Genomic DNA, 22,255 nt, shown 5'->3' on the forward strand with positions numbered 1-22,255 from the left:
GGGGGGGGTTTCGGAGATACTACTCGATAGGGCTAGTTTCATATCCATTCATGGTTGCATGGCTCACAATTAGGCACATGGAGAAGTCGAGGATGCCTTCGTCAATCTCTTTGTTGGGGTGGCGCGATGTGGTCCTTGAGGGGGGTTGGGGGATTCGGCGATCCTTAGACAGCTGGAGCAACACTAGCTGCGAGCTTTTTTGGCCTTTTTTTCCTTCTGCCATGTCTCGTCGGTTTCTGCAAACAGATGGCTCAAGCGAGCCAAGAAGCTCCATTTTTGGGGAAGAGTGGAAGGGAATTGTGGAATCCTTGCAACCGTCACATCTACTTCCCTTTGTGTTGAGTCGCTCCTACCCGCTCCTCCCTAGTGCCTCCCCAGTGTTACCCTTCCCCCCCGGCTCGTAAGTCACTGCAAGTCTTTTCGCAGATTTTGTGTGGATTGTAGACTGTGGCCTGGTATCACCGATGGGACTTGATTATAATAAACCACCCAGCCTGTTGCCCGCCTCGACCTCCCGTTTTCTGTCTGGCTCCTGCTCTCCTTTTCTCGTTTCCCTGGTTAAAATTTCCGCCTTTCTTTTCTCCTTCCTCCTGATTGTTGCTTCTCTTTGACCAAGGATTTGTTCTTCTACACCAGATCAGGACGGTTGGCTTCGAAATTTGGGAAAGAGGATAATAGGGGTCCACCATCCGCACACACTCAACCGTATAACCCCCAGCTCTTCGAATTCTTCATCGGTTGACGCCCTCACCTTCACACTGATGTCAAAAGTCGAAACCTAAAACAACAAAAAAAAGAGAGGAAACTTCTACAAGATGGATAAACAGCCCGAGGATAAACAGCCCGAGTACACTCAGACGGAGAATGTCGCCGAGAAGCCGCGCAAGCGTGGCTGCGCCGGCCACTGCTTGAAGTTTTGGTGGGCCTACTTGATCGCCGTCATTGTCATCGTTGTCATCGTTGTCCCTGTTGTGTAAGTCACCATAACTCACATGATCTTATTGATAAAGATGTGTTTAGTTGCTAACAGTCATACCACAGTATCCTTGTTGGCGTTCCCAAGATCGCTCAACAGAAGCTGGACCATGCCGAGCTCATCCTTGACAGCATCGTCATGACCAATTCCCGGGCTCAAAATTTTACCATGTCTATCAACACTGAGATCAAGAGTGACGGAAAGGTCAAGGCCACCATTGAGCCTTTCGAGGGCGTCATGTACCTTGAGGATCTGCTGGAGCACAAGCCTTTTGCCAAGGTTCATTTCCCTGAGACCACCAGCGCCAAGTCCCAGATTATCAACATCACCCAGTTTACCATGATCGATGATCTGGATGCTTTCACCACCTTCAACACCTGGCTTCTGCACAACGAGACTTTTAGGGTTACCGTCGAGGGTGACACCAAGGTTCACGTCAAGGGTATTGCCAGGGCCTATGGCGTTACGTTCAAGAAGACCATTGACATGCCCGGTAAGCACTTGTTTGTGATGTTAATGCTTGGCGGACATCGTTACTAACAGTAACAACAGGCCTCCGTATGCTTGACGGAACCACTGTAACCAATACCACCGTCAACGCCACTGCTCCCAAAGGCCAGAACAACTTCTTCGGTACCGTCAGAATCCCCAACTACTCCAAGGTTGCTTTCGAGCTTGTAAGTTCAACTCTTCCACTTCTTCCACTCGGCACTAATATGCTGACCTGTCGCTTTATAGGGCAATACTTCCTTCCACAACTACCTCCTTGACAAGGAAATTGGCACTGTCTATCTCGACAACCTTTCACTCAAGCCCGGCAACGACAACGTTTATCCTATGCGCGCCACCATCGACGACCTCGGCTACGTCACTGGCCTTGCTGTGCAGAAGCCTTATTGCGACAAGCTCAACGGCGTCCTCCCCTTTAAGCTTCGCGGCAAGAGCGTCATCAACCATGGCGAAAGCCTCTCCTATTTCGCCGATGCCTTGGCTTCCGGAAATCAGACCGTCCAGATCGACATCCGTGGCACTGTCAAGCGCTCGATGGGTTTTACGCTCGGTTGCACCGACGAGTAAACCATCCGTACTGTCGATACGTGTTTTGATGTTCGAATACCCATGGATGGCGAGGTTACGCGGAAACGTTGCCTAGTGGCATGTGACGCACTTGAGCGATCCAATTCACTTTTCTTGGCACGCCGCATTGTGCCTACAATGTGTACAGGCTCACGCCGCCACTTCAATTCTGCTTTGGTTTGGATAAATAGGGTGTCATTTATGTTTAATGCTTATGTGTTTAAAGATACCACGGGACTGCACAGGGACAGGGATGATGAGATATGGTCGAGATTGGACAAAAACTGGATTGAAGAGCTTCTGTCGAGATGAGGAATGCAGAAAACAACATGTTGGAACGCATTTCTTATGAATCTAAAATGTGTAAAAGTGTTCACCGGCTTCCTTCGTTGCCATGTTAGGATCAAAAGTAGACAAATAATTGAAGATACCATCCATCTTGCGAAACTCAATTGTGTACTAGTGGCTGAGAATGGCTTTGCGAACCTTTCAGTTGAATACGTAAACATAGCGTTCGAGGTTGTCCGATATCAAACGCAGGAGCTTCGGGTTTTGCAATCCAGCTCTCGGATGGCATGAAGTCTACATACTATGAAAACACATGGGGTTACAATCGCATAAACTAACATTAAACCTCCTCTCCCTTGTGTCTTCACTATCATCACACCAATTCCATGGTCTTTGTGTCGTGTCTCTGAATTGCCATCGGTGTTGTTTCCAAATCGCCCTGTTTTGCAACGTCCTATGAAGAAGTAAATGAAGACATTCATTGGTGAGTCTTCATACCAATACCTCGAGAGTCAAGAATCGTCCATGTTGATAAAGCCGTTACAGCAGCACATTGGTAGGTTGATGCATATAGATTTGTACGGACGCGAACCAATCCGCTCTTCTATCACGACGAGGACCGGGCGTGAGAAAAGGTATCAGGAGTTAACATGACTGTTTCAACATGATATATGATCGGTCCGTCGCTATCAACGAAGTGGACCGCCATATACTCTTATTCCGATCTAGATCCCCTAGCCACCTCGAACCACCCACGCGGGCACAACGAAAACATATTACGAATCCGTAGCCCCCCCTCCCCATCACGTATCAAACCTCGACTTCCTCTTCACCCCAGCCGTCGTAACAGCACCAGCACCAGCACCAGCACTCGGGGTCCCCACCTTCGTTCCCGTCCCGCCGCTCATCCCCCCAGGATAGGCCACACTCCCCAGCGGCGTTGCGCTTCCCGTCCTACTCACTATTCCGCTACCCGTCATCGTCGTGGATCCTCCACTAACAAACTCCACTCTCTCCCCTTTCTTCCTCTCGCTCTCCTTCTGCATCCTCTCCTGCGTCTTACGCAGCCGATCTCTGTACGCCCACCCCGGCATCGCAGTCGGATCCCAAACCTCCTTGGACAAGGTGGTGGCGTATTGCTCTGCCCCAGCTGGCGCGGGCGCTGCTACCTCTGTGCCATTGCCATCCAAGGAGACGTCCCTCTCAAGGGGTTTGCGGTTACCGTCGTGACCAACGTCATCATCATCATCATCATGATCAAACCAAATCTCCGTCTCAACCCCCACGAACCTCATCAACTTATCCATCAATCCCGGATTCTTTGTAGCAGCGCTCTGCGCGATGCGCGAGTTGAAATGCTGTCCTTTGTTGCGCTTCAGTTCCAGGAACTTGTCGAATTTGCTGGTTAGAGCGGATAGCCGTTCCACCGAAGAGATATCAGAAGGTGAAAGGGGAGGGGAGGCCGGGATGTCCATGTTTGGAAGGGCGGGGAGGGTGAGGTCCCGAAGCAAGGTGCGGGTTGTGGTGTAAGGGGATTTGGGGGGTTCTGCTGAAGGTCCAGATGCTAAGGCGGTGGAGGAAGTGGAAGGGTCGTTGAGGAAGGACATGTCGATGTCGGAATCGGGCTCGGGGAGGAGGGTGTTGGATGAGGCGACTTCCGTGGGAGGGGGCATTGAGGGGCCGAGGGCTGGACCGAGTACAGGGCCTTGGGGTGGTGATGGCGAGGGGACTGGTTGTGGTTGTTGTTGTTGTTGTTGTGGCGCTGATGTCTCGTTATGACCATTTGTAGTCGTTGGTGATGATCTCGTAACTGTAAATGGGTTCGCGACTGGCGGAGGGACATCTCATTTAGTTATCGAGCTCATGGCGCGAAATCGACTTGAGTATGAGGGGGCGTACCGGCATTGCTTTGTGATGAATGTATAGATATGTCATTCTTGTTGTTCTGTAGCTATGAAACCTTGTCAGCTGGTGAACAACACATGATTTTTATGCTAAGAGCTATCCATATTCTTACCACAGTCGGGGTGTCAACTTGGACATCCTCATCCTCGTCACTGCTGTCGTACGCTACAAGCCCCATTATTGCGCTGGGTTCAATCTGTTTGGTCGTATAGAAATAAGAGAGCCAGATCAATTGATGCAAGACAATCTAAGAATCAAAAGGGCGCCGTTCTTGATGAGTACAGGTAGTGGTTATTAGGTTCGAGATGAAGGGTGTCACGTGCTGATAGGAGGCTCAAGGCCAAGCCTGGACCCAAGTTCAAAACATTCAAGACGCTCGGGCCCACGCCTACCTCTACACTACCCTCTGAGCCAAGACTCCACTGTTTGCATGGAAGCGGACAAGCAGTGACGCCAAGCCAAGCCCAACAGTGGACAGCGGGACAGCGGGAGTGAAGGCAGCACCTGGACGCGAAGCTGCAGGGCAGGGGATGGAGCTTACTGGATGGCGCAGCCTGCCACTGCCAGCTCCTCCAGCCGTAACGTCAAGCCAACCAGGCGGAAGCTCCCCACGTCAACACCATCATCCCAAACGTAACAAACCATCCTATCGATACCTACCTATCTTGCCCACATTCAACAACCAACGTTAACACTTTCTCAGCGAGCGCGAAACATTCACGAACAGCGACTGAGTTCTACTATTTCGTCGACGTCTCTTGTTTACGAAACGATACCCCGCCTTCAGATCATTCTCGATTCCCAACTCTAGTTGACCATGGATCACCGCCCGCAAGCTTGGGGTCGTGTACGTCCTCAACCCCCTCCGCCCGCTGTCGCAGCAGCGCTTATACATATCTCTAGCCAACATGAATGGCATGGAACTAACATATTGCTTCACGGCACCTGCAGCCCAGAGACGATGTCTACGGCGCCTATGACCATTCCTACCTCCAGAACAGCGGCCCGAAGCAGGCGACACAAGCACCCATCGTGACGGGTACCTCCGTCATTGCAATGAAGTACAAGGATGGTGTAGTCATGGCCGCGGATAACCTTGGTATGCTGAACCTCACCACTCAAATGAATCAAATGACACCCATCCCATATCATCCCTTGCTGACTTGTTCGAAAAACAGCCTCCTACGGCTCCCTAGCCCGCTTCCCCGACGTCAAGCGCCTCCGCGTCTTCCTCGACTCCTCCGTCGTCGGCTTTTCCGGCGACGTATCCGACATGCAATTCCTCGACCGGCACCTGACGGACCTCTCCATCGATGAAGCGTACGAGGACCCCTCCTGCACTGCTGCTCCCAACGGCAAGGGTCACCTCAACGCCGCCAACCTGCACAAGTATCTGCAAAAACTCCTCTACAAGCGGCGCAACGATTTCGACCCGCTTTGGAACCAGCTTCTGATTGCCGGTTTCGACGGCCACTCCAAGCCCTACCTGGCCAGCGTTGACCTGCGCGGCACTTCCTTCACTTCTCCATCCCTGGCGACGGGTTTTGGAAGCGCGCTGGCGCAGCCCATCATGCGCCGGTATGCGGAGACGGAGGAGGATGCGGCCAAGTTGACGCGCGAGCAAGCCGTTGAGGTTATCAAGGAGTGCATGAAGGTGCTGTATTATCGCGACGCGAGGAGCTTGGATCGGTACAGCATTGCGGTTGTGACGAAGGATGGCGTCGAGCTGAAGGAGGATGAGCAGCTGGAGAAGCAGAGCTGGGCTTTTGCTGAGCGGATCAAGGGATATGGTACTCAGACTGTTTGAGGTGGTCTATAGACAGCACCGTGTAGATTGAGGGTAGGGGCTCGGGGTTGATAATGAGACCTAAAGGAATATCATGGAATCAAACGAATAGAGGGTCATACGCGGAAGACATCGTGGCCGTTTGCTATTCCGGAATATGGGAATTGACACGCTATCACAACATGGCATTGGCTTGTCTATCAGGCTCCCACTACGGTCAACTTCCTTCCCTTAAACTGTCCAACACGCGTGTCTTCATGAACAGAAACGGATTCAACTCCTTTCGCAAGTACATTATCAAGATAGTAATATCATTACTGTTACTAGCTAAACTCCTTAATCACAGTCCATCACATCGTCCCTGAATGTGACGAATAGATCAAGTAACAAGTAACGCTTCAAGCCATCAGCACAATATCCCGGATTCCATTTGTTCCATCCCACCGACTCCCTTGATTTGCATTTCACTTTCGACCTCCCCGACGCACCTTGGCTTTTCGCCTTTTCCTTCTTCCTTTCCTTTCAGGTCAGATGTTGATGTGCTTCCCAGCCAGCAAGAATACTCCACCACGCCCACCTAGACCAAAGCACGATGTATATTACAAATAGGTATATCAAAAATCCGCTCATCAACAGAAGACCTGTCTTCCTTGTCTCGTACGTCTCTTCGTGCACAAGTCGATCGCTCGACAACCCCGTTCATTTATCCCTTACTCCACAGTCACCGACTTGGCAAGGTTTCGGGGGAAGTCGACATTGAGGCCCTCCATAACGGCCAACCAATAGGCGATCAACTGCAGAGGAATGACGTTCAAGATACCCTGAAGGCAGTCGACGGTCTTGGGGATCTCGATCTTGACGGCATCGCTGGTCTGGAACTCGGCGTCGCTCTCGTTGCAGATGACGACGGGCTTGCCCTTTCTAGCGACAACTGTTGAAGGGGCTAGCATTAGCATCTTGTCTGTGGGTTTTAGTCATTGGGAAAATGTGGTAAACGTACCTTGCTGGTAGGCGTTCAAGCTCTTCCTGAAGAGCTTGTCGCGGGTCAAAATCATGATGATGGGCAGGTTCTCGTCGACAAGAGCCAGTACACCGTGCTTCAGCTCACCGCTCATGACGGCCTCGCAGTGGAGATAACTAATCTCCTTAATCTTCAAGGCGCCTTCGAGAGCTGTGCTGTACTGGCTTCCACGACCAAGGAGCAGGAGAGACTTCTGGTTCCTGAACCTCTCCTCGCACAACTGCTTGATCTTCCGATCCTGCGTGAGGACGGACGAGATCTGCTCGCTAATCTTTCCAAGACCCTCCATGATTTCCTCGCGACGCTCCTTCTTGGAGGCGCGATCCTCGCCAAGGGACAGAGCAAACATGACCATGGCAATGAACTGGGAGGTGTATGCCTTGGTGGAAGCAACACCGATTTCAGGGCCGGCGTTGACGTGCACACCGCAGTGAGTCATCATGGAGATGGAAGAGCCGACAACGTTGACAATACCAACGGTGAGGGCTCCGCGCTCCAAGCAGTACCTGAGCGCCATAAGCGAGTCAGCGGTCTCACCAGACTGGGAAACGAAGACGCAGGTGTCGTCACGGAAGACAGGTGCTTCGCGGTCGAGGAAATCAGACGCTAGCTCGACAGAAATGGGGATCTCAGTCAGTTCCTCAAAGATACCACGAACTGCCATACAGCTGTGGTAGGAGGTACCGCAGGCAATGAAGATAATGCGACGGCAACGACGGATGGTGTCAATGTAGCTGCGCAAGCCACCGAGAGTAACCGTCTTGTTGGCAACGTCGAGACGACCACGCATGGTGTTGACAACGGATTCGGGCTGCTCAAAAATCTCTTTCTGCATGAAGTGGTCGAACTTGCCCTTCATGATCTCCTGAAGCTCAAGCTCAAGCGTCTGGATTGTACGGACGTTGGAACTACCATCGGCCTTTTTCAGACGGTGAATGTTGAGAGAGCCCTCGTGGATGTGGGCGATATCGTCGTCCTCGAGGTACATGACCTTCTTGGTGTGCTCAACAATGGCGGACGGGTCCGAAGAGAGGAAGAACTCGGTGGGCATGGGCATGCCATCGTCGGTCATGAAGGCACGCGACTGAGAACGGTGGAGCAGAGACTTGTCGGCAGCGCCCAAAAGGCCGTTGGGAGAAAGAAGGCCAGCCGCGGACTTCTTGAGAGCAACATTTTGGGAGGCAGTCTCAGCGGGCAGGGGCTGATCGTCAGCGTACTCAACATCGACGAAATCGACCTTCATGCGCTTCTGAGTCTTGACACCGATAACGAGGGGCGAACCCTTGCGAGCAGCGATGACCTCGTGAGGGTAGTGAACGCTCTTGATCAAAAGACCGTAGGCACCCTCGAGCTCGTTGATGACGGCCTTGGCGAGATCAGTGAAGCCGACAGTAGGGTGCTGGTCGTAAAGGTACTTGGCGAGCTTGGCAATGCACTCGGTGTCGGTCTCGGTTTCGAACTTGAAACCCTTGCCCTCAAGCAAAGTCTTGAGCTCCTTGTAGTTCGTGATGATCCCGTTATGAACGATCGAGAACTCCCAGTTGGGATCAGAACTGTGATTTACTTGGTCAGAACTTGTCCGCTGTTCGAAGGCAGTTCATGAGAGCCGCAGAACTTACCGGTGCGGGTGGCAGTTGACACGCGAAGGGGGGCCGTGGGTGGCCCAGCGAGTGTGAGCGATGCCGCAGTGGGAATCGAAGGTCTCTTCAAGGTCGAGGTTCTGGCTGTCGATAAGCTCCTTCAGCTTCGCAACCTTGCCCACCTCCTTGAAGGCAAGCACCTCGTTCTTCTTGTCGCCATCGATGGCAAGACCGGCAGAGTCGTAGCCGCGGTACTCGAGACGGGAAAGGCCTAGATTGGCAGAGTCAGCGGTCGGCTACCGTTGCTACCGGGTTCAGAGCCTCGTAAATGGTGTCTTTGCGGACAAAGGGCCGGGAAAAGTCCTGGTGTCGTGTAGAGAGGGACAGCAAGCGCAAGCACTCATGACGTACCGTTAACGAGTGTGTCTAGAATGTACTTCCTGTCTTTTTCCACCAAGTAGTTGATATAACCGAAGATGCCACTACACGGCAAAAGTGACTCCAGTTAGCAAAGATCTCGAACTAAGCGGGGGCTGAGTTTGCGCTTCAGCCGTCTCTTGTGATCGGCCCTGCTCAGGAGTGATTGCGGGGCCTTCAGCTCGGACGAAAAGGCAGCTGAATCAGACAGAAGGGCTGGAAAGCCAGCGAGGTTCTCTTTAACGTACCACATGTTGACTGATTAACCAACGAATGACAGTACCGAATAAGGATTTGAAGCTTGTTGTAGTTGTTTTGTGGGAGCCGGGTGTCTTGCGGTGAGACGGCGTACGGAGTTGTACGGGCGCGGGACCTGGATCGGGGGTATCAAGTATTAAAGAAATGGACAGAAGGCGAAACGAACGTGAGGAACGTCGAGTCAGTCGGGGTCGTTTGGAGGACGAAAGGAAGATGAATGGATAGATAGAGTAGGCCAGAAGGGTTCAAAGACACGACGGCCACGGGGAGACTTGTCTTTATGGCTGAAACGGGCGGGGGAGGGTGCCGGGCTCTCGTCACTTCTCTTGGCTCTCTTTTGGTTCTCTTTGGTCCTCTTTGGCATCCGTCCGTCTCTCACTGGAGACTGGCTGTGTTCAGGTCGGCCCCGTTGCCCCGTCCACGGGCGGATTTGGCAGGGCACTTGGTGCGAACTTGGTGGACAGCACTGGCCAGCGCGGACGGCAGGGACAAACGGCACCAATGGCATTGACCAGTTCGCTGGTGAGACTGGTGGTGCAGGTGCAGCTTCCCAGGTGGGGCACAGGCGCACTACGTATCGCCAAGGACAGGGGTCTCGCCCACCTGCTCGCTTCTCCTTGGCCGGCCAAACGACTTTGGTGTCCACCGCCCGAACGGTCTCTGCGTTCATCCAGACTCTGCCCAAAATCGTCCCATGCTCACAACAATTTTGCTTTGTTTTTGCTGTTGTCTCCAGAGAGCTCTGCACCATTGTCCACTGAGTGAGCAAAATTCGCACTTTTGTGCCTGTCTTGTGGTGATCGTGTAGCCCAGTGTTCTAGCGTGATACATGTTCGGAGTCGCTAGGGCTGTTTTGGTGGTGGCCTTTTGAATATAGCGGGGGACCAGCAGTTTCCATGGGCAGGACGATTGGTGATGGAGGGGTTCGGTTTGTTGTTTATGGGGACGGGACTGTTGTTTACTTGAGGTTCACACACCACCCACCAACTCCGAGACCATCTGGAATCTTCTTGATAACTCAATATCATGCTGGCCATCCATATCTACGACTTCTTCTCATCATGAATCGTATCCTCTCTTGCTGTGTCTCGCAAGAAACTGACCGTGTTCGGTCTTACATGTGCACAGACTCAGCTGAAAGCCCGCAGCTTACATGTGTGCCACCTCGGGCCCACCATGAAATGTGTTGTAGAAGGCCAGACCGCAATGTACACTTCTTCCTACCTATTTGCACGATATCGTGTGTTTCAGCCAACTCGAGATCGTCAAACCGGTCACATCTCTGGTGGACGCCATATATGTCAACAGTAAACAGTCAAATGCAAGCCATTCCAGCTTTGTCATTGATTGGCGACTCTTCACTGCTTGGCAAAACGAGGCACGGGGCTCCCTTTATTGGTTGGGTCATAAACCTCATGCACTGCACGCACTGCGCTCGGCAAGCTAGGTAGAGATACAGCTCTCCATAACATCCACGACTCAGTCACCCCAGCAGAGGCCTCGAATGATTACATATGAAAGCCAAAAACTTTTTCCAAATAGACCGTGGCATACTCCTGAAAGCCTTCGATATCTCTACATCCTCACCGCCTTGCCGGGTTTCAGGCCCATTCCGATAACTGTGAGCTCGTACAGTAATTCCAAAGTCCGGTGTCTACTGCGTATGCTGTGGCAATGTATTCAGGGGTTTCAGGGCTATGGCGGTGGAGAGCCTCCCGTCGTTCATAACAGCGCCGTGAGCCGAACAAGGGCCCGTTAAGCCCTCCGCAACGTCACTGGCAACGAATGCTGTCTGCGCCCTTCGCATGACGCGCGCCATCCATTCTTCAAGCCCGGCGATCGGCCGTGACATCCTTTCCGAAATGTGCGGGATAATGAATAAACATACGGGGTATGGGGACGCCATCACGCGGTTAGTGTCGATCAACCCCTGACCTACTCAGCCTCCCGAACCTGGGTCGGAGCAGAACAACGACAAACAAGTTAAACAACAAGCATCTCCCGCGTATCACAGGGCAAACCCGACCCCAAGGCATAAACTACCGGGACCCTAGTATCCGTCTTTCTTTGTTCGCAGGTTCCCTCAAGCTCCATAAGATTTCCTTTGGGTACTCTGAATACGACGATACGGCGTTGCCCCAGGTCGCTAGCTGAATTTCCAAGCAACCGACAGAAGTGGAAGTCATCTTGTAGGAGCCCACTTTTTGCGGCTGTGGCACCCTTCTCCACGGGCACAAGGAGGACCATCCAGGCCGCTAAAAATGTGGAAAACGAATACCATTCGGCCGCCGGCCGGATTCCTACTATTCTTAGCAACCCATGAAATCTTTGCTCCCAGAATGCCGGGTCATTCATGTGCTGGATGATGAAAAGTGTCCCCGAAAGAAACACGATGTCAAAAAAGTTAGGTTGATGGAATTCGTCCATACTTCTCTTTCGAGAAAGATCATCAGCCAGTCAACCACAAACCCAAATGAAAATACGAACAACGTCCGCGGTCCAGTTTCCCTTTTTCGTTCCTCTGTGCAATTTTACAATACGGTGGCGCCTTGTTCAAACCCGGCAAGCAGTCTCGCTCTATCTTTCACATGGCAATAATGCTACTACTCTACCACCATGAGCATGATCATGTTAGCGTGACCACCATTTATCCTAGCCGGATATCTATTGTATGGAATATGTAGCCGCTCCACAAACCATTACGACTAGAGTCTATTTGCCATGCTACCTCGTATCGTGCTGATCCGCTCTTGGGCGGCGGCGCCCGCCCAGGAACAGGAACAGACACTACCATTCACAGAGAGATGGATGACACCCTACTAACTTACTTTTACACTAGCCACCCAGCCATCCCAGCCACTGAGCCGCATAACACTATCTGCTCCATCGCATCACCACAAGAGGTAAAGTGCACATTGGCAAGTTATAAGCCGAATCACCTACGATTTTCTTTTACACATATTATCGATTGTCAGTGTACACAATACATACAGTAGGTAAGCAAACGGGAAAGATATTTTGGGTCGATCCACCTTCACAAGGCAACCAGGAACGGGATGGGACCATGGAAAACATGCGGAGAAGTGGCACAGAAGTCACATACAGACCGGACAATAACCGCGGCCGGAAAACGTGATGCCGGAGACTTCCTCCTTGTCTTTGCTAGGAGGTCTAGACCGACACCATTCCGTCCGTGTTTGACCAGGAACCCGAGCTGATCAAAAACGGCATGTCCATACATACACGTGGAACATGTACAAAAGAAGGAAGGCAAGCGTATCCAGCCTCGTTGCCTTAGGGGCAAAGACAATCGGACAATCTTCCCTCTTAGTTTCATAATGAAGCGAGGGAAAAAAAAAAACACTAAACGTGGTTGATTGGCAGGATTGCGCAAACCGGAATCGTCTTGCCATCATGATCCATCCATCCGTACGTCCATCCAGACATCTGCTCATCCATCCTTCTCAACAGCAAGGCATAACAAAGCGGGTGCCGTAGACCAACAGCCGGGAAGCTGCATGGCGGTGGTAAGGCGGTGGTGCAAGCGGTGCTACCTACTTTACTAATGCTGTGGGAGGAAACAACGGTGGCTCGGTTGGGTTGCTTACCTCGTTGTGACAATGTTGGACAGCTACCACCATGGGGAAGAGATGATCATCTGAAGCGGAGATGATTTCTACGGTAATTTGTTTACCCAACTCCAGCCATTCGATTGAGGATGGTCCTGAAGAACTAAGATAGGATGCGAATTCCAAGGACATGTCATCGTTACTGCCCAAGACCAATAACCGTCAAGCTTGACCCTAGGGTTGAAGGAAGGGGACGGTGCCACAAGCCATCAAATAGCCATTTCGACGCCCTTCCTGCGGGCATCGTGGTAGTCGCTTGTGTACAAATTACAGCTGAAAGCTCGCTGATCATCATCTTCCCCACTCGCATCTAGGTAGGGCGCAAAGTCTGCTATGTCCGTGTCTAAGATGCTTCATCACTGTTGTTTGCTCAACTGCTACCACCTCCTCCCCCACAACTCCAACCACCAACTACTCCAGTCTTATCATAGCTTCTGATATTCGAGCTTGCCCTCAAGCTTCTTGGCCTCGGCAACCTTGCGCACCGCCTTGTTGAAATCGTCTTGGTTGATCGCATCGCGGTAGTCCTTGATCGCAAACAGACCACTATGTAAAAGAGAAGCGTTAGCAGGGTGCTGCATGGTCGGCATTTGGTTATAGCAGGAAATTGTCAACTTACGCTTCAGTAACCACATTGCGCAAATCAGCACCGTTCAAGCCATCGCTCATTTTCACAACACTCTCGTAGTCGATATCGCCCTCGATAACCACACCAGAGGCGTGAATCTTCAGAATCTCCAGGCGACCGACCTCATTCGGCAGAGGAATCTCGATCTTGCGGTCTAGACGGCCGGCACGCAGCAAAGCAGGGTCGAGGGTATCGGGGCGGTTCGTCGCCATGATGATCTTCGTCTTGCCGAGATAGTCGAAACCGTCGAGCTGGTTGAGGAGCTCCATAAGTGTACGCTGGATTTCTCTGTCGGCAGATGTACCCTCGCTAAAACGCCTGCCACCGATGGCATCGATTTCGTCCATGAAGATGATGCAGGGCTCGTGTTCCTTGGCGTAGCCGAACATTTCGCGGATTAGTCGGGCGGATTCACCGATGTACTTGTCGACGATGGCGGAGGAGACGACTACAGACGCGCAGTATTAGTGACCTATATTCGAGTAATGGCGCCGTCAAGATGCAAGACAAAGAGGGTATGAGCTTACCCTTCAAAAAGTTGGTCTCCAAGCTGCTCGCGACAGCCCTAGCAAGTAACGTCTTTCCGGTACCTGGAGGGCCATAGAGCAAGACACCCTTGGGGGGCTTGATACCGACTCGCAAGAACAGCTCTGGGTTCTTGAGGGGCAGCTCAATAACCTCTCTGAGCTCACGAATCTGATCGTTGAGACCGCCGATACCCCCGAAGCTGACTTGACCAGGATCCTCCAGCGACATGTTGTATACTAGCGGGTCGACCTCGCGGGGGAGCATGCGCATGATGGTGAGGGTTGTCATGTCGAGCGCCACACGTGTTCCCTGCTTGAGCTTCGCCTTGTCGACCTTTGATCGGCAGCCGACGACGTATCTGGGGCCGGAGGAGGCCTTGACAATAACTGTGGCATGATGAGTTCGTAATGATCTCCAGAGAATGGATAGGGGATGCAAGACGTACACCTCTCATCGTCCAGTTGCTTGAGGACCTCGCCGATGATCTGGCCGACACTTTGCAACGCCTTGATGTTCTCTTCTGTTTGGTCGTACTCCTTCTGTAGGCCCTTCAGCTCCAGACGCAAGTTCTTGAGCTTTGCTTCCCACTCTCGCGACTCGATCAGTTTCGCCTTGAACGAAGCCAAGGCATGTTGGCGCTCCTGGTCCGCCATTATTGTGGAGATATCGCAACGACTGGCGGTTTGTCTAGTTGATGGAAAGGTGACGTCAGGCTGTCTTGAGGCGTCAGCGTGATTGACTGTTTCTTGGGTTTGTGAATAGACCGGTAAGCGCGCGCAGGTCGAAGGGCTCGGGTATGGTAAACGAAATGGTTGTTTGATGGATGGACTGGTTCCAGATTGAGATGTTGTGTTGATGCAACTGAACAAGTCGGCAGGCGGGCAATGGGCTGGCGTTGACGCACGGACAAAGGTACGTAGCTATCGATGGAGCTTACCTCAAGCTCTCGTTGCCTTGGGCGGCGGGTGGGTCCAGTGCATTGTCGCATTCTTGCCCCAGCTGAGAGTCGAGTCGGGTGTGAATGCAGTTGCATTTAGGTGGTCTGAGCGTTCAAGCCGTCTCGCGGCGGGGGGAGGTTCCATCCCGTCTCGTTGCTTATTGGGTATCAGCTTATCTTATCTGCTGTTCATACAGGTAAGGTACCTACCTCTACTTCTACTTGTATGTGGGTAGATGGATAGCACCCACGACGACACTGGACTACAACCTCGCGCTTTCCTCTCGTGATATAAATCAGCTCTGCCAGACACTTCCACTTTACACTTCACACATTTGAGTTCCATCCCTAAACTGGACAATTCTGCGCCTTTTCGAAACTTGTTATTTGCCAATTCTCCCCTCCCAGCTTGAAGAGGGCCCAACATGACAAACGACTGGCTTCCGAACCGGCCAGGGCGAGCCAATACATGGTTGACGTGGACTTCCTCCCACGCCTCTCCAAATGCCGTTTCGACGCCTGGACCTTGAACCATCATCCGATATTCGCTTTGGAGAACTTCTGTGGAGAACATGGTCACTGCGGCGCCGTTGCTCATGATGCCCACATTACGCACTGATGAGAGATCTGTCTCTACATAAACCACCCAAAGCTCAACAGAACTACGGTCTGCTTAACAGCATGCAATTTCCAAATTGGCTTGGAGAGAATTGCAAGATAAGTACTCATATTTTCACGGCTATCAAACATCGACACAAAGGTGGTTGTTCACGGCGCCTGATCTCTCATCATGCCCCCGACGCAAATCTCGTTTGATTACCCCCTCAGCATTACCAATATTGGTACAGCTACCGCCTTGATCCATCTTGGTGAGCCAAGCAGTCCGAACCGTATCAATCTTATCACAGACCCCGTGTTCGGTCCCGGCAGCACCCAAATCGAGTATCGCGGTCTTGTCATCAAAAAGTCCGACTCCCCAGCCTTAACTATCGACCAGCTCCCTCCCATCGATGCTGTTCTACTCAGCCATGAAGATCATCCGGACAACCTAGATGAGCTCGGCCGACGCCTTCTTGATGCTCGAAGGGTCCTCACCACCAGAGACGGCGCTTCTCAACTAGCTCCGCGGCCAGGAGTGCGGGGCCTTAAGAATTGGGAAACCGTTTGTCTTGATTTTGGTGGTGAGGGAAAGGCGCGGAAGCTGGAAGTGACGGCCACTCCATGCAAGCACTTACCCGGCGGTCAGGTAGTGGGCTTCATTGTCAGCTCTTCAGACGGGGCTTTTGGAACACAGCCTGACGGTCGTCCGAATGCGATATACTTCTCTGGAGACACGATTCATCTCGAAGAGCTTGGCAAGATGAAGGCGAAATATCATATCGCCGTCGCCATGTTGAACATCGGAAAGGCAACTGTGATCTTGCCCGGCGGGGGTGCTGATGGGGGAGGCCCGCTGCAGATCACCATGGGTGGTGACCAGGCAGCGCAGTTGGCTAAGGACATCGGAGCCGACGTAATTGTTCCATTGCACTTCGAGTCATGGAGTCACTTTGCGGAATCTGGGACCCAACTGGCAAATGACTTTGCGAAGGCAGGGGTGGAGGATAGGGTGCTTTGGTTGAAGCGAGGCGTGGAGACCAAGATTGTTTGAGTATTCCACGAGCTGGGAAACATACAGGTAGCTTTGCCCGTCAGGGCAGCCCACGCATTGATGTATCGTCCCGAAAGCTAACAAAGGGGAAACTCGCAGTGATTATAGAACAGATATTGAATGATAGACAGGGGCCGTAACACCGCGACGCCATGTCAACTCACTCATCAAGACAAATAATTATTTCCATTGGTCATGGCCTCATGTTCCGCGTGCGCTGCCAACCGAATGTGACCTTCGGTCAAATCCAACCAAAGCAACCGAATATCAACTCTAAAGCGCCTTGTCAAAGATTGTCATCATGATCGAAATCTGCTCCATCCCTTCACTCGGGTGGAGCATTAGAGAGACCGTGTTCGTTCATTTCTTTGGGCTTACTCCATGTCTCTGGCTCTGTCAATGCCGCCGAGGAGAATGTTAGTAAGTCTCTCTTGCAAAGACTTATCGATCTCATCGACTCTGTCCCAGGGACGGGTGTCAACCATCTTTCCCACGCTTTCTGTCAGTACGGCTTCAATGAGGCGGGCAGGATAAGACGGATGGGAAGGTCCAACTCACGTCTCGAACTCTATGCTTCTCGTTCAGGTCATCATCCAATGTCTTCAACCATCTCGAAGCCGCTTCGTTTCTGCCGATTTGCAGGAATTGAATTCCTACCTGGTTTGGAAGTGCCCTCAGTTCATCCAGCCTCCTCGCTGCATTGACGATTACATCCTCTACCGCATCCTTGTCATCTGCCGCCCCGTCCGTAATCACAATAAGGTTCAACATCTTTGGCTTCTCGGGACAAGGTGCCCGCTCTGCCATCCGTAGCCGATAGTTTTCGAACCGGTCGATATAAGCCGTCAGGATTGTCCAAAGTCGCTCGGCAATGAAGGTTCCGCCACCAATCTCGTCTGGACTGACTTCGTTGGTCAAGAGATCTAGAACCCGTTGTCCATCCTGGATTCTAAACTCGTCCTTATCGTCCCGGTAGAAGAAATGCACATCTACACCGTCACGGTCATAGTGTGTTACAATATCGACGATGTAGCGCAGAGATTCGATCATTTCATCCCATTTCGAACGTTCCTTTGCCTCGCAGTTGCCATTAAATGAGGGGGCCGGCTCGATGGCTTCCATCATCGATCCCGTGTCATCGAGAAGGAAGACGACGTCGAATTTTGAGAGCAGGGCGAAATCTCGGTTATCTTCCTTTCCACCATTTATACGATTGGGAGGCATCATAAGGTCGTCGAACCTGACGGGGACGATGTTGGAGCGGGATATGCTGGGAGTGTTGTTTTCTTCGGATTTTGGGTTGCTGATACCCAAACCAACTGGTTGGGAGTGAGGAGAAGGGTCAGAGGCCGATGTTCCGTCGCTGGCCGAACTTGCTGTGGAAGGCCGGCATGAACCTTGGCCTTTATATGGAGGGGGGCTTTCGTCTCTCGCTAGGTTCTGTCTGAAAGGCAGTTCCTGAAAGACTTTTCTCTCAAGCTTTGTCGCAGAAGAGGATGGGATAATGCTGGATCCAGAGAGTGTTCGTTGGATCATTCGAATTATGAATTCAGCAACGTCACGGTAACTTTGGTCCTGGTTGTTCTCCATCTTGATCATGGTACGGTGATCGCCTTCAATGCCGATGGTCTGGCAGTCAAATGAGCTCATGGCTGAGTCGGGGTCGGTTACCTGAGAGTATATGTTAGTGTCAGGTTGAATTGGAGCTCTTATGATTCCTGAGCAGACCTGTCACTCAAAAGAAACGATATTTCGACGTACGAATCTCATTCCGAACATTGGCTGCATCTCATATGCGATCACAATCGGAATCCTTGTCCTTGGGTGGTTTCGCATCTGATCAAACCTGGCAACAATGGTATTTAGGTCCTCGGATTCGATACTCAAGCTATCTATCAGAGTGTCATTGCCCCGGAGGAACTTGACAATGCGGGAAGCATATCTGGCTAGCCTGGAGCCTTCCTGTGATCATTGCTGTCTATCAGCAAGCGCCGATACATGGAGGGATTCCGGGGCGTTCGAAGGTTGCGGACTCACGAAGGGAGTGCCAAAGAAGAAAATCCCCTTGACGAGGCATTCTTCACCATTGAAGAATGTACTTTGACAATCTTGGAATCGCTCTAGCCTATGTGACTCCTTTGACAGAGCATGAATAAGGGCCTAGAAGAACCGATGGTTAGACACGACCACACCAGATCCTCGAGTCGACAGGGTTTCCTATACCTAACAGACGACCAAGCCTCCAAGGCTATGGCAAGCGAAGTACATTGGACGCTTCGATCCCTGTTGGACTGGGCGTTAGTCAGAGACGCAGACAAACTATGGTGGTTGGACTCACCTCAGTCCGGTCAGCCCTAAGATGGTTGAGGAAATTCTGCGATATTTTGTCGATCGTTGCAGTGGCAGCGGAGGCACACATAGCGCTTGCACGATATCCCACGGTTGCCAAGCGACCAGCTAACTTCGGGCCGTGCCAATTCATGGGATCCAGCGGCCTAGCTTTGATGTCGTTGGGAAGGAAGTCTCTGGGCCACATGTGAGGTGCGCCTTTGTCTGTGCTCCAAGACTTAAAAGCATGCCCTCCGAGACCATGAACGAAATACATACTGTATTCGGCATTGTTGTCAGCGAGAAGCTCTCATCATCGAACATGAATCCAGGTTATGGCAAAGCAGCTTACTCGAACTGAGGGTCATCGTGCTCGGCGATCGTTGTTACACCGAGAAACTCATCGCTTACCATGACAACTGAATCTTTGACATCTCCCGCCGGGAGCTTTGGGTAGATGCGTGTAAGATGGAGCTTGTCACGCACAACTTTGCATTTCTCCTCTGTCTCCTGGCGAATTGTGACGACCGCGCAGAGCGTGCGCTGGTTCGTTTCCTTGGTCAAGGGATTGACAATGGGGTCAGAATCGTGTCTCTGTCGCCTAATATGCTCAAACACGTCGTTTTCTGTGGTCCCCAAGGGAAGATTACGGATCGTCAAGGTCATATACGAGTCTCTTTCCGCGTGACGATCGCCGTGGTGGGGATGGAAGCGGGCATGCACCTGGTGCGCACGCCTGTGAATGTTATCGAACAAGGTCGCCATCTTGAATGGGCTCGAATTCTTGGAGATGAGTTGTTTGGAAATGTTGGAGATCGAGCAAGCGTTCAGACTTACTTTCGGTGCCAGCCGCCCTTATTTAACCTTTATCGGCTTGTTAGTTGGTCATGCGGCTCTGCGCTTCCAACTGAGCGTTGACCAATCTGTGCCCAACCTGTGGTCTCGTCGTCCAGCTGGTGTCTCATGATGGAGTTGATACTCGCCGGGTGATCAGCATTCAGCTTCGTTCAGGTTCGCGAAGCACTGTCTACAGTAACCTCAAACAGCAAGGTCGCAACACGAGTAATCGCGTTAGTCGCCAAGCGCGGGCTGGCCTTGTTTTTTTTTCCAATGGTTCTGATACGCGGTGTAGTGCAAGATGCGCAAGAAGGAGTGATACGCAATTTACGCATGCCAACATTCCCGGCGCCGCCCCAATCAAATTTTCACGACGCCTACGCTCTGGTTGAGATGCTTCCTCCAAGCTTCCCACAGGGCAATTAGGGCTCTCAGAATCAACCACAATATTGGCATTGCTGCCCAATCGAAACACAGTTGTCGCGACATGGTTCCGAAATCTTGTGGCCTTGCTCTGCCTTGTCATTTATACTTTTGTTCCGGTTGTATCGGAATTACCACAATAGGAAAGAGTGAAGATATTCGGAAGACAAGTGTCTGCAAGTACATGCAGGAAGAATCTGAACAATCCGTAACCATAGGCATTGTCTTGGCACTTTGCATGGGGAATAGGCGTATTGGCTTACAAGACCTCTCCTTCCCAAAATCTTGTCATAGGAAGGGGGAGCTCTTCATGGTACCTGGTCGAACCGAGGATACCCCATGTTTGCTACGGCTTATCCCGTTGTCTACCTAACGTTCACCCTCAACAGTCCGGCACTCCGCTCGTTCGCTGCCCATGTCACGCTCTGTGCCATAGCGCCAGCGCAAGACCACATCATGTGCTATGTGCCACTCCCGAAACAAGGAGGTTCTTCCTGTGAGGACCGTTTCGGCTCGGGCGCCAGCGAACACTGATTGTCAGGCTCCTCGTCGGTGAAAATCCGTCGACCGTCGAGAGCTTTCTGTTGTGTTACTCGAAAAGCGTCCCGCAAAAAGACTACCAGGCTTCGGCTTCGAACACCGACTCGCTGCCACGACGAGGCACAGAATAACACCGGCGAAAGGAATCATTCTCAAGTGTGGCTGTCGCAGATTGTGCAATTGGCGGAGGCTACGCCATATATGCATGTGTTTGACAGGGGGTGAAACCGGAAACGAGGAAGTCGTTCATCCCCGCGGGGTTCCCAACCCGGCCCTTCACAGTTGGGACAACCCATCAAGCCACTCGAAAACCCCTCCAGTTATCGCTGACCAGTCGGCCATTCTATGAATTATCTCCGACCCGACCCCATTACCCCGTGTTCTGGGATTCACGTTTCTCAGCTTCTGCAAAGTTATGGTTACATGAGGCTCCGCGCACAGCTCGCAAATCAGCGATGGACTTGGCTCCGAAAGTATTTGTTTAGGCCGCCATCAATCACAATCAAATCCAGCAAGGCGGCCGTCTGAGTGACGATCATTCGTGGGTACAACGAACCGTTGAGTTTCAGGTTACATTTTGTTGCCCGACGGTGAGGCCGCAACTCGACCACCAAGAATTCATCCAAGAGCCGCGTACTGTCCTCTTATGTTTATCGGCCCCTTTTCTGGAAATGCGGGAGACAAACCAGGCAACACAAAGAACAACCCATGGTGTTTCATCAGAACCCAATACCCGGGGAACCCTGCCGATGTCTCCTATCAACGTCCCGTCAGCACCTTACATATTCGAGCCAGTCACCCCTTGAAACATAGGACCGAGGAAAGCAGCATGACGATGCCTTCTAAGCCCGAAATGTCGTCCGTCATGTACCTCATCAGAATCACGAATCTGGCTACCCCGAACCCTTACGTGGCGAGCTCCGATTCACCTGAAGACCCTCCTTCATCAATAGCGGCTTTTTTTTTCATAACGTCATGCCTTTTCGCTCAAGAAGACTACCATCCGTTCAACACGATTCTCGCCTCGGCTCTTGATACATTATACTACATATCTCCCCTTGATGCATGCAACTCCAACGTGATACGTATGCAAACTGTTCTGCAGAGCTGCATGCATTGTCATTTGAACACATGGCTGACACTCGACAAGTGAGTTGTCATTTGGGCTGAAGCGGGTTCCTGGGCTCGCTGGACTGGCGATATGTGACAGAGACGGAGGCTCAGCTCTCTCCGAGCAACAACGGACATCATTACATACCCACACTACTAAGCTAGATACCTCTACATGGATGCCGAGTTTCCGACCAATTCTTTTTTTATTCCCCCTGATGTCAAGTGGCTGGCTGGTTATGTAGTTCTATAAGTGCGCTTGCCGGTTAACCTTATTTCTGTCCGTCAACCACATTAGTGTCTCAAGACAAGTTACCACTTCCACAGTCATCATAG

General features: G+C 51.8%; 6 protein-coding genes across 6 annotated transcripts; 2 read left to right on the forward strand and 4 right to left on the reverse strand.

Moving 5' to 3' along the window:
- Positions 1-567: 567 nt before the first annotated feature.
- On the forward strand, positions 568-2,497 carry NEUTE1DRAFT_118703 (uncharacterized protein; the record flags this gene model as incomplete). The annotated part of the gene is made up of 4 exons (XM_009857604.1): positions 568-973; positions 1,042-1,469; positions 1,529-1,653; positions 1,715-2,497. The coding sequence occupies 4 exons, from the start codon at positions 816-818 to the stop codon at positions 2,051-2,053; spliced, it is 1,050 nt and encodes a 349-aa protein (XP_009855906.1).
- Positions 2,498-2,990: 493 nt separating this feature from the next.
- On the reverse strand, positions 2,991-4,373 carry NEUTE1DRAFT_90370 (uncharacterized protein; the record flags this gene model as incomplete). The annotated part of the gene is made up of 3 exons (XM_009857605.1): positions 2,991-4,169; positions 4,241-4,292; positions 4,359-4,373. One exon carries the CDS (start codon positions 4,012-4,014, stop codon positions 3,145-3,147), a length of 870 nt encoding a protein of 289 aa, XP_009855907.1.
- A 314-nt stretch (positions 4,374-4,687) lies between these two features.
- NEUTE1DRAFT_149837 (glucosamine-fructose-6-phosphate aminotransferase) lies at positions 4,688-9,646 on the reverse strand (the record flags this gene model as incomplete). The annotated part of the gene is made up of 7 exons (XM_009857606.1): positions 4,688-5,093; positions 5,198-5,345; positions 5,425-6,963; positions 7,033-8,606; positions 8,673-8,904; positions 9,045-9,115; positions 9,299-9,646. 5 exons carry the CDS (start codon positions 9,301-9,303, stop codon positions 6,743-6,745), a joined length of 2,103 nt encoding a protein of 700 aa, XP_009855908.1.
- A 3,358-nt stretch (positions 9,647-13,004) lies between these two features.
- NEUTE1DRAFT_118706 (uncharacterized protein) lies at positions 13,005-14,976 on the reverse strand (the record flags this gene model as incomplete). The annotated part of the gene is made up of 4 exons (XM_009857607.1): positions 13,005-13,483; positions 13,557-14,013; positions 14,093-14,479; positions 14,539-14,976. The coding sequence occupies 4 exons, from the start codon at positions 14,744-14,746 to the stop codon at positions 13,363-13,365; spliced, it is 1,173 nt and encodes a 390-aa protein (XP_009855909.1).
- Positions 14,977-15,820: 844 nt separating this feature from the next.
- NEUTE1DRAFT_90380 (uncharacterized protein) lies at positions 15,821-16,854 on the forward strand (the record flags this gene model as incomplete). Its single annotated transcript, XM_009857608.1, has 2 exons — positions 15,821-16,708; positions 16,781-16,854. One exon carries the CDS (start codon positions 15,821-15,823, stop codon positions 16,679-16,681), a length of 861 nt encoding a protein of 286 aa, XP_009855910.1.
- Positions 16,855-17,055: 201 nt separating this feature from the next.
- NEUTE1DRAFT_54040 (uncharacterized protein) lies at positions 17,056-19,774 on the reverse strand (the record flags this gene model as incomplete). Its single annotated transcript, XM_009857609.1, has 5 exons — positions 17,056-17,166; positions 17,240-18,352; positions 18,443-18,643; positions 19,020-19,287; positions 19,362-19,774. The coding sequence occupies 5 exons, from the start codon at positions 19,772-19,774 to the stop codon at positions 17,056-17,058; spliced, it is 2,106 nt and encodes a 701-aa protein (XP_009855911.1).
- Between the last annotated feature and the right edge of the window lie 2,481 nt (positions 19,775-22,255).

This window comes from Neurospora tetrasperma, assembly GCF_000213175.1.
Source record: "Neurospora tetrasperma FGSC 2508 unplaced genomic scaffold NEUTE1scaffold_81, whole genome shotgun sequence".
Classification (NCBI taxonomy): domain Eukaryota; kingdom Fungi; phylum Ascomycota; class Sordariomycetes; order Sordariales; family Sordariaceae; genus Neurospora; species Neurospora tetrasperma.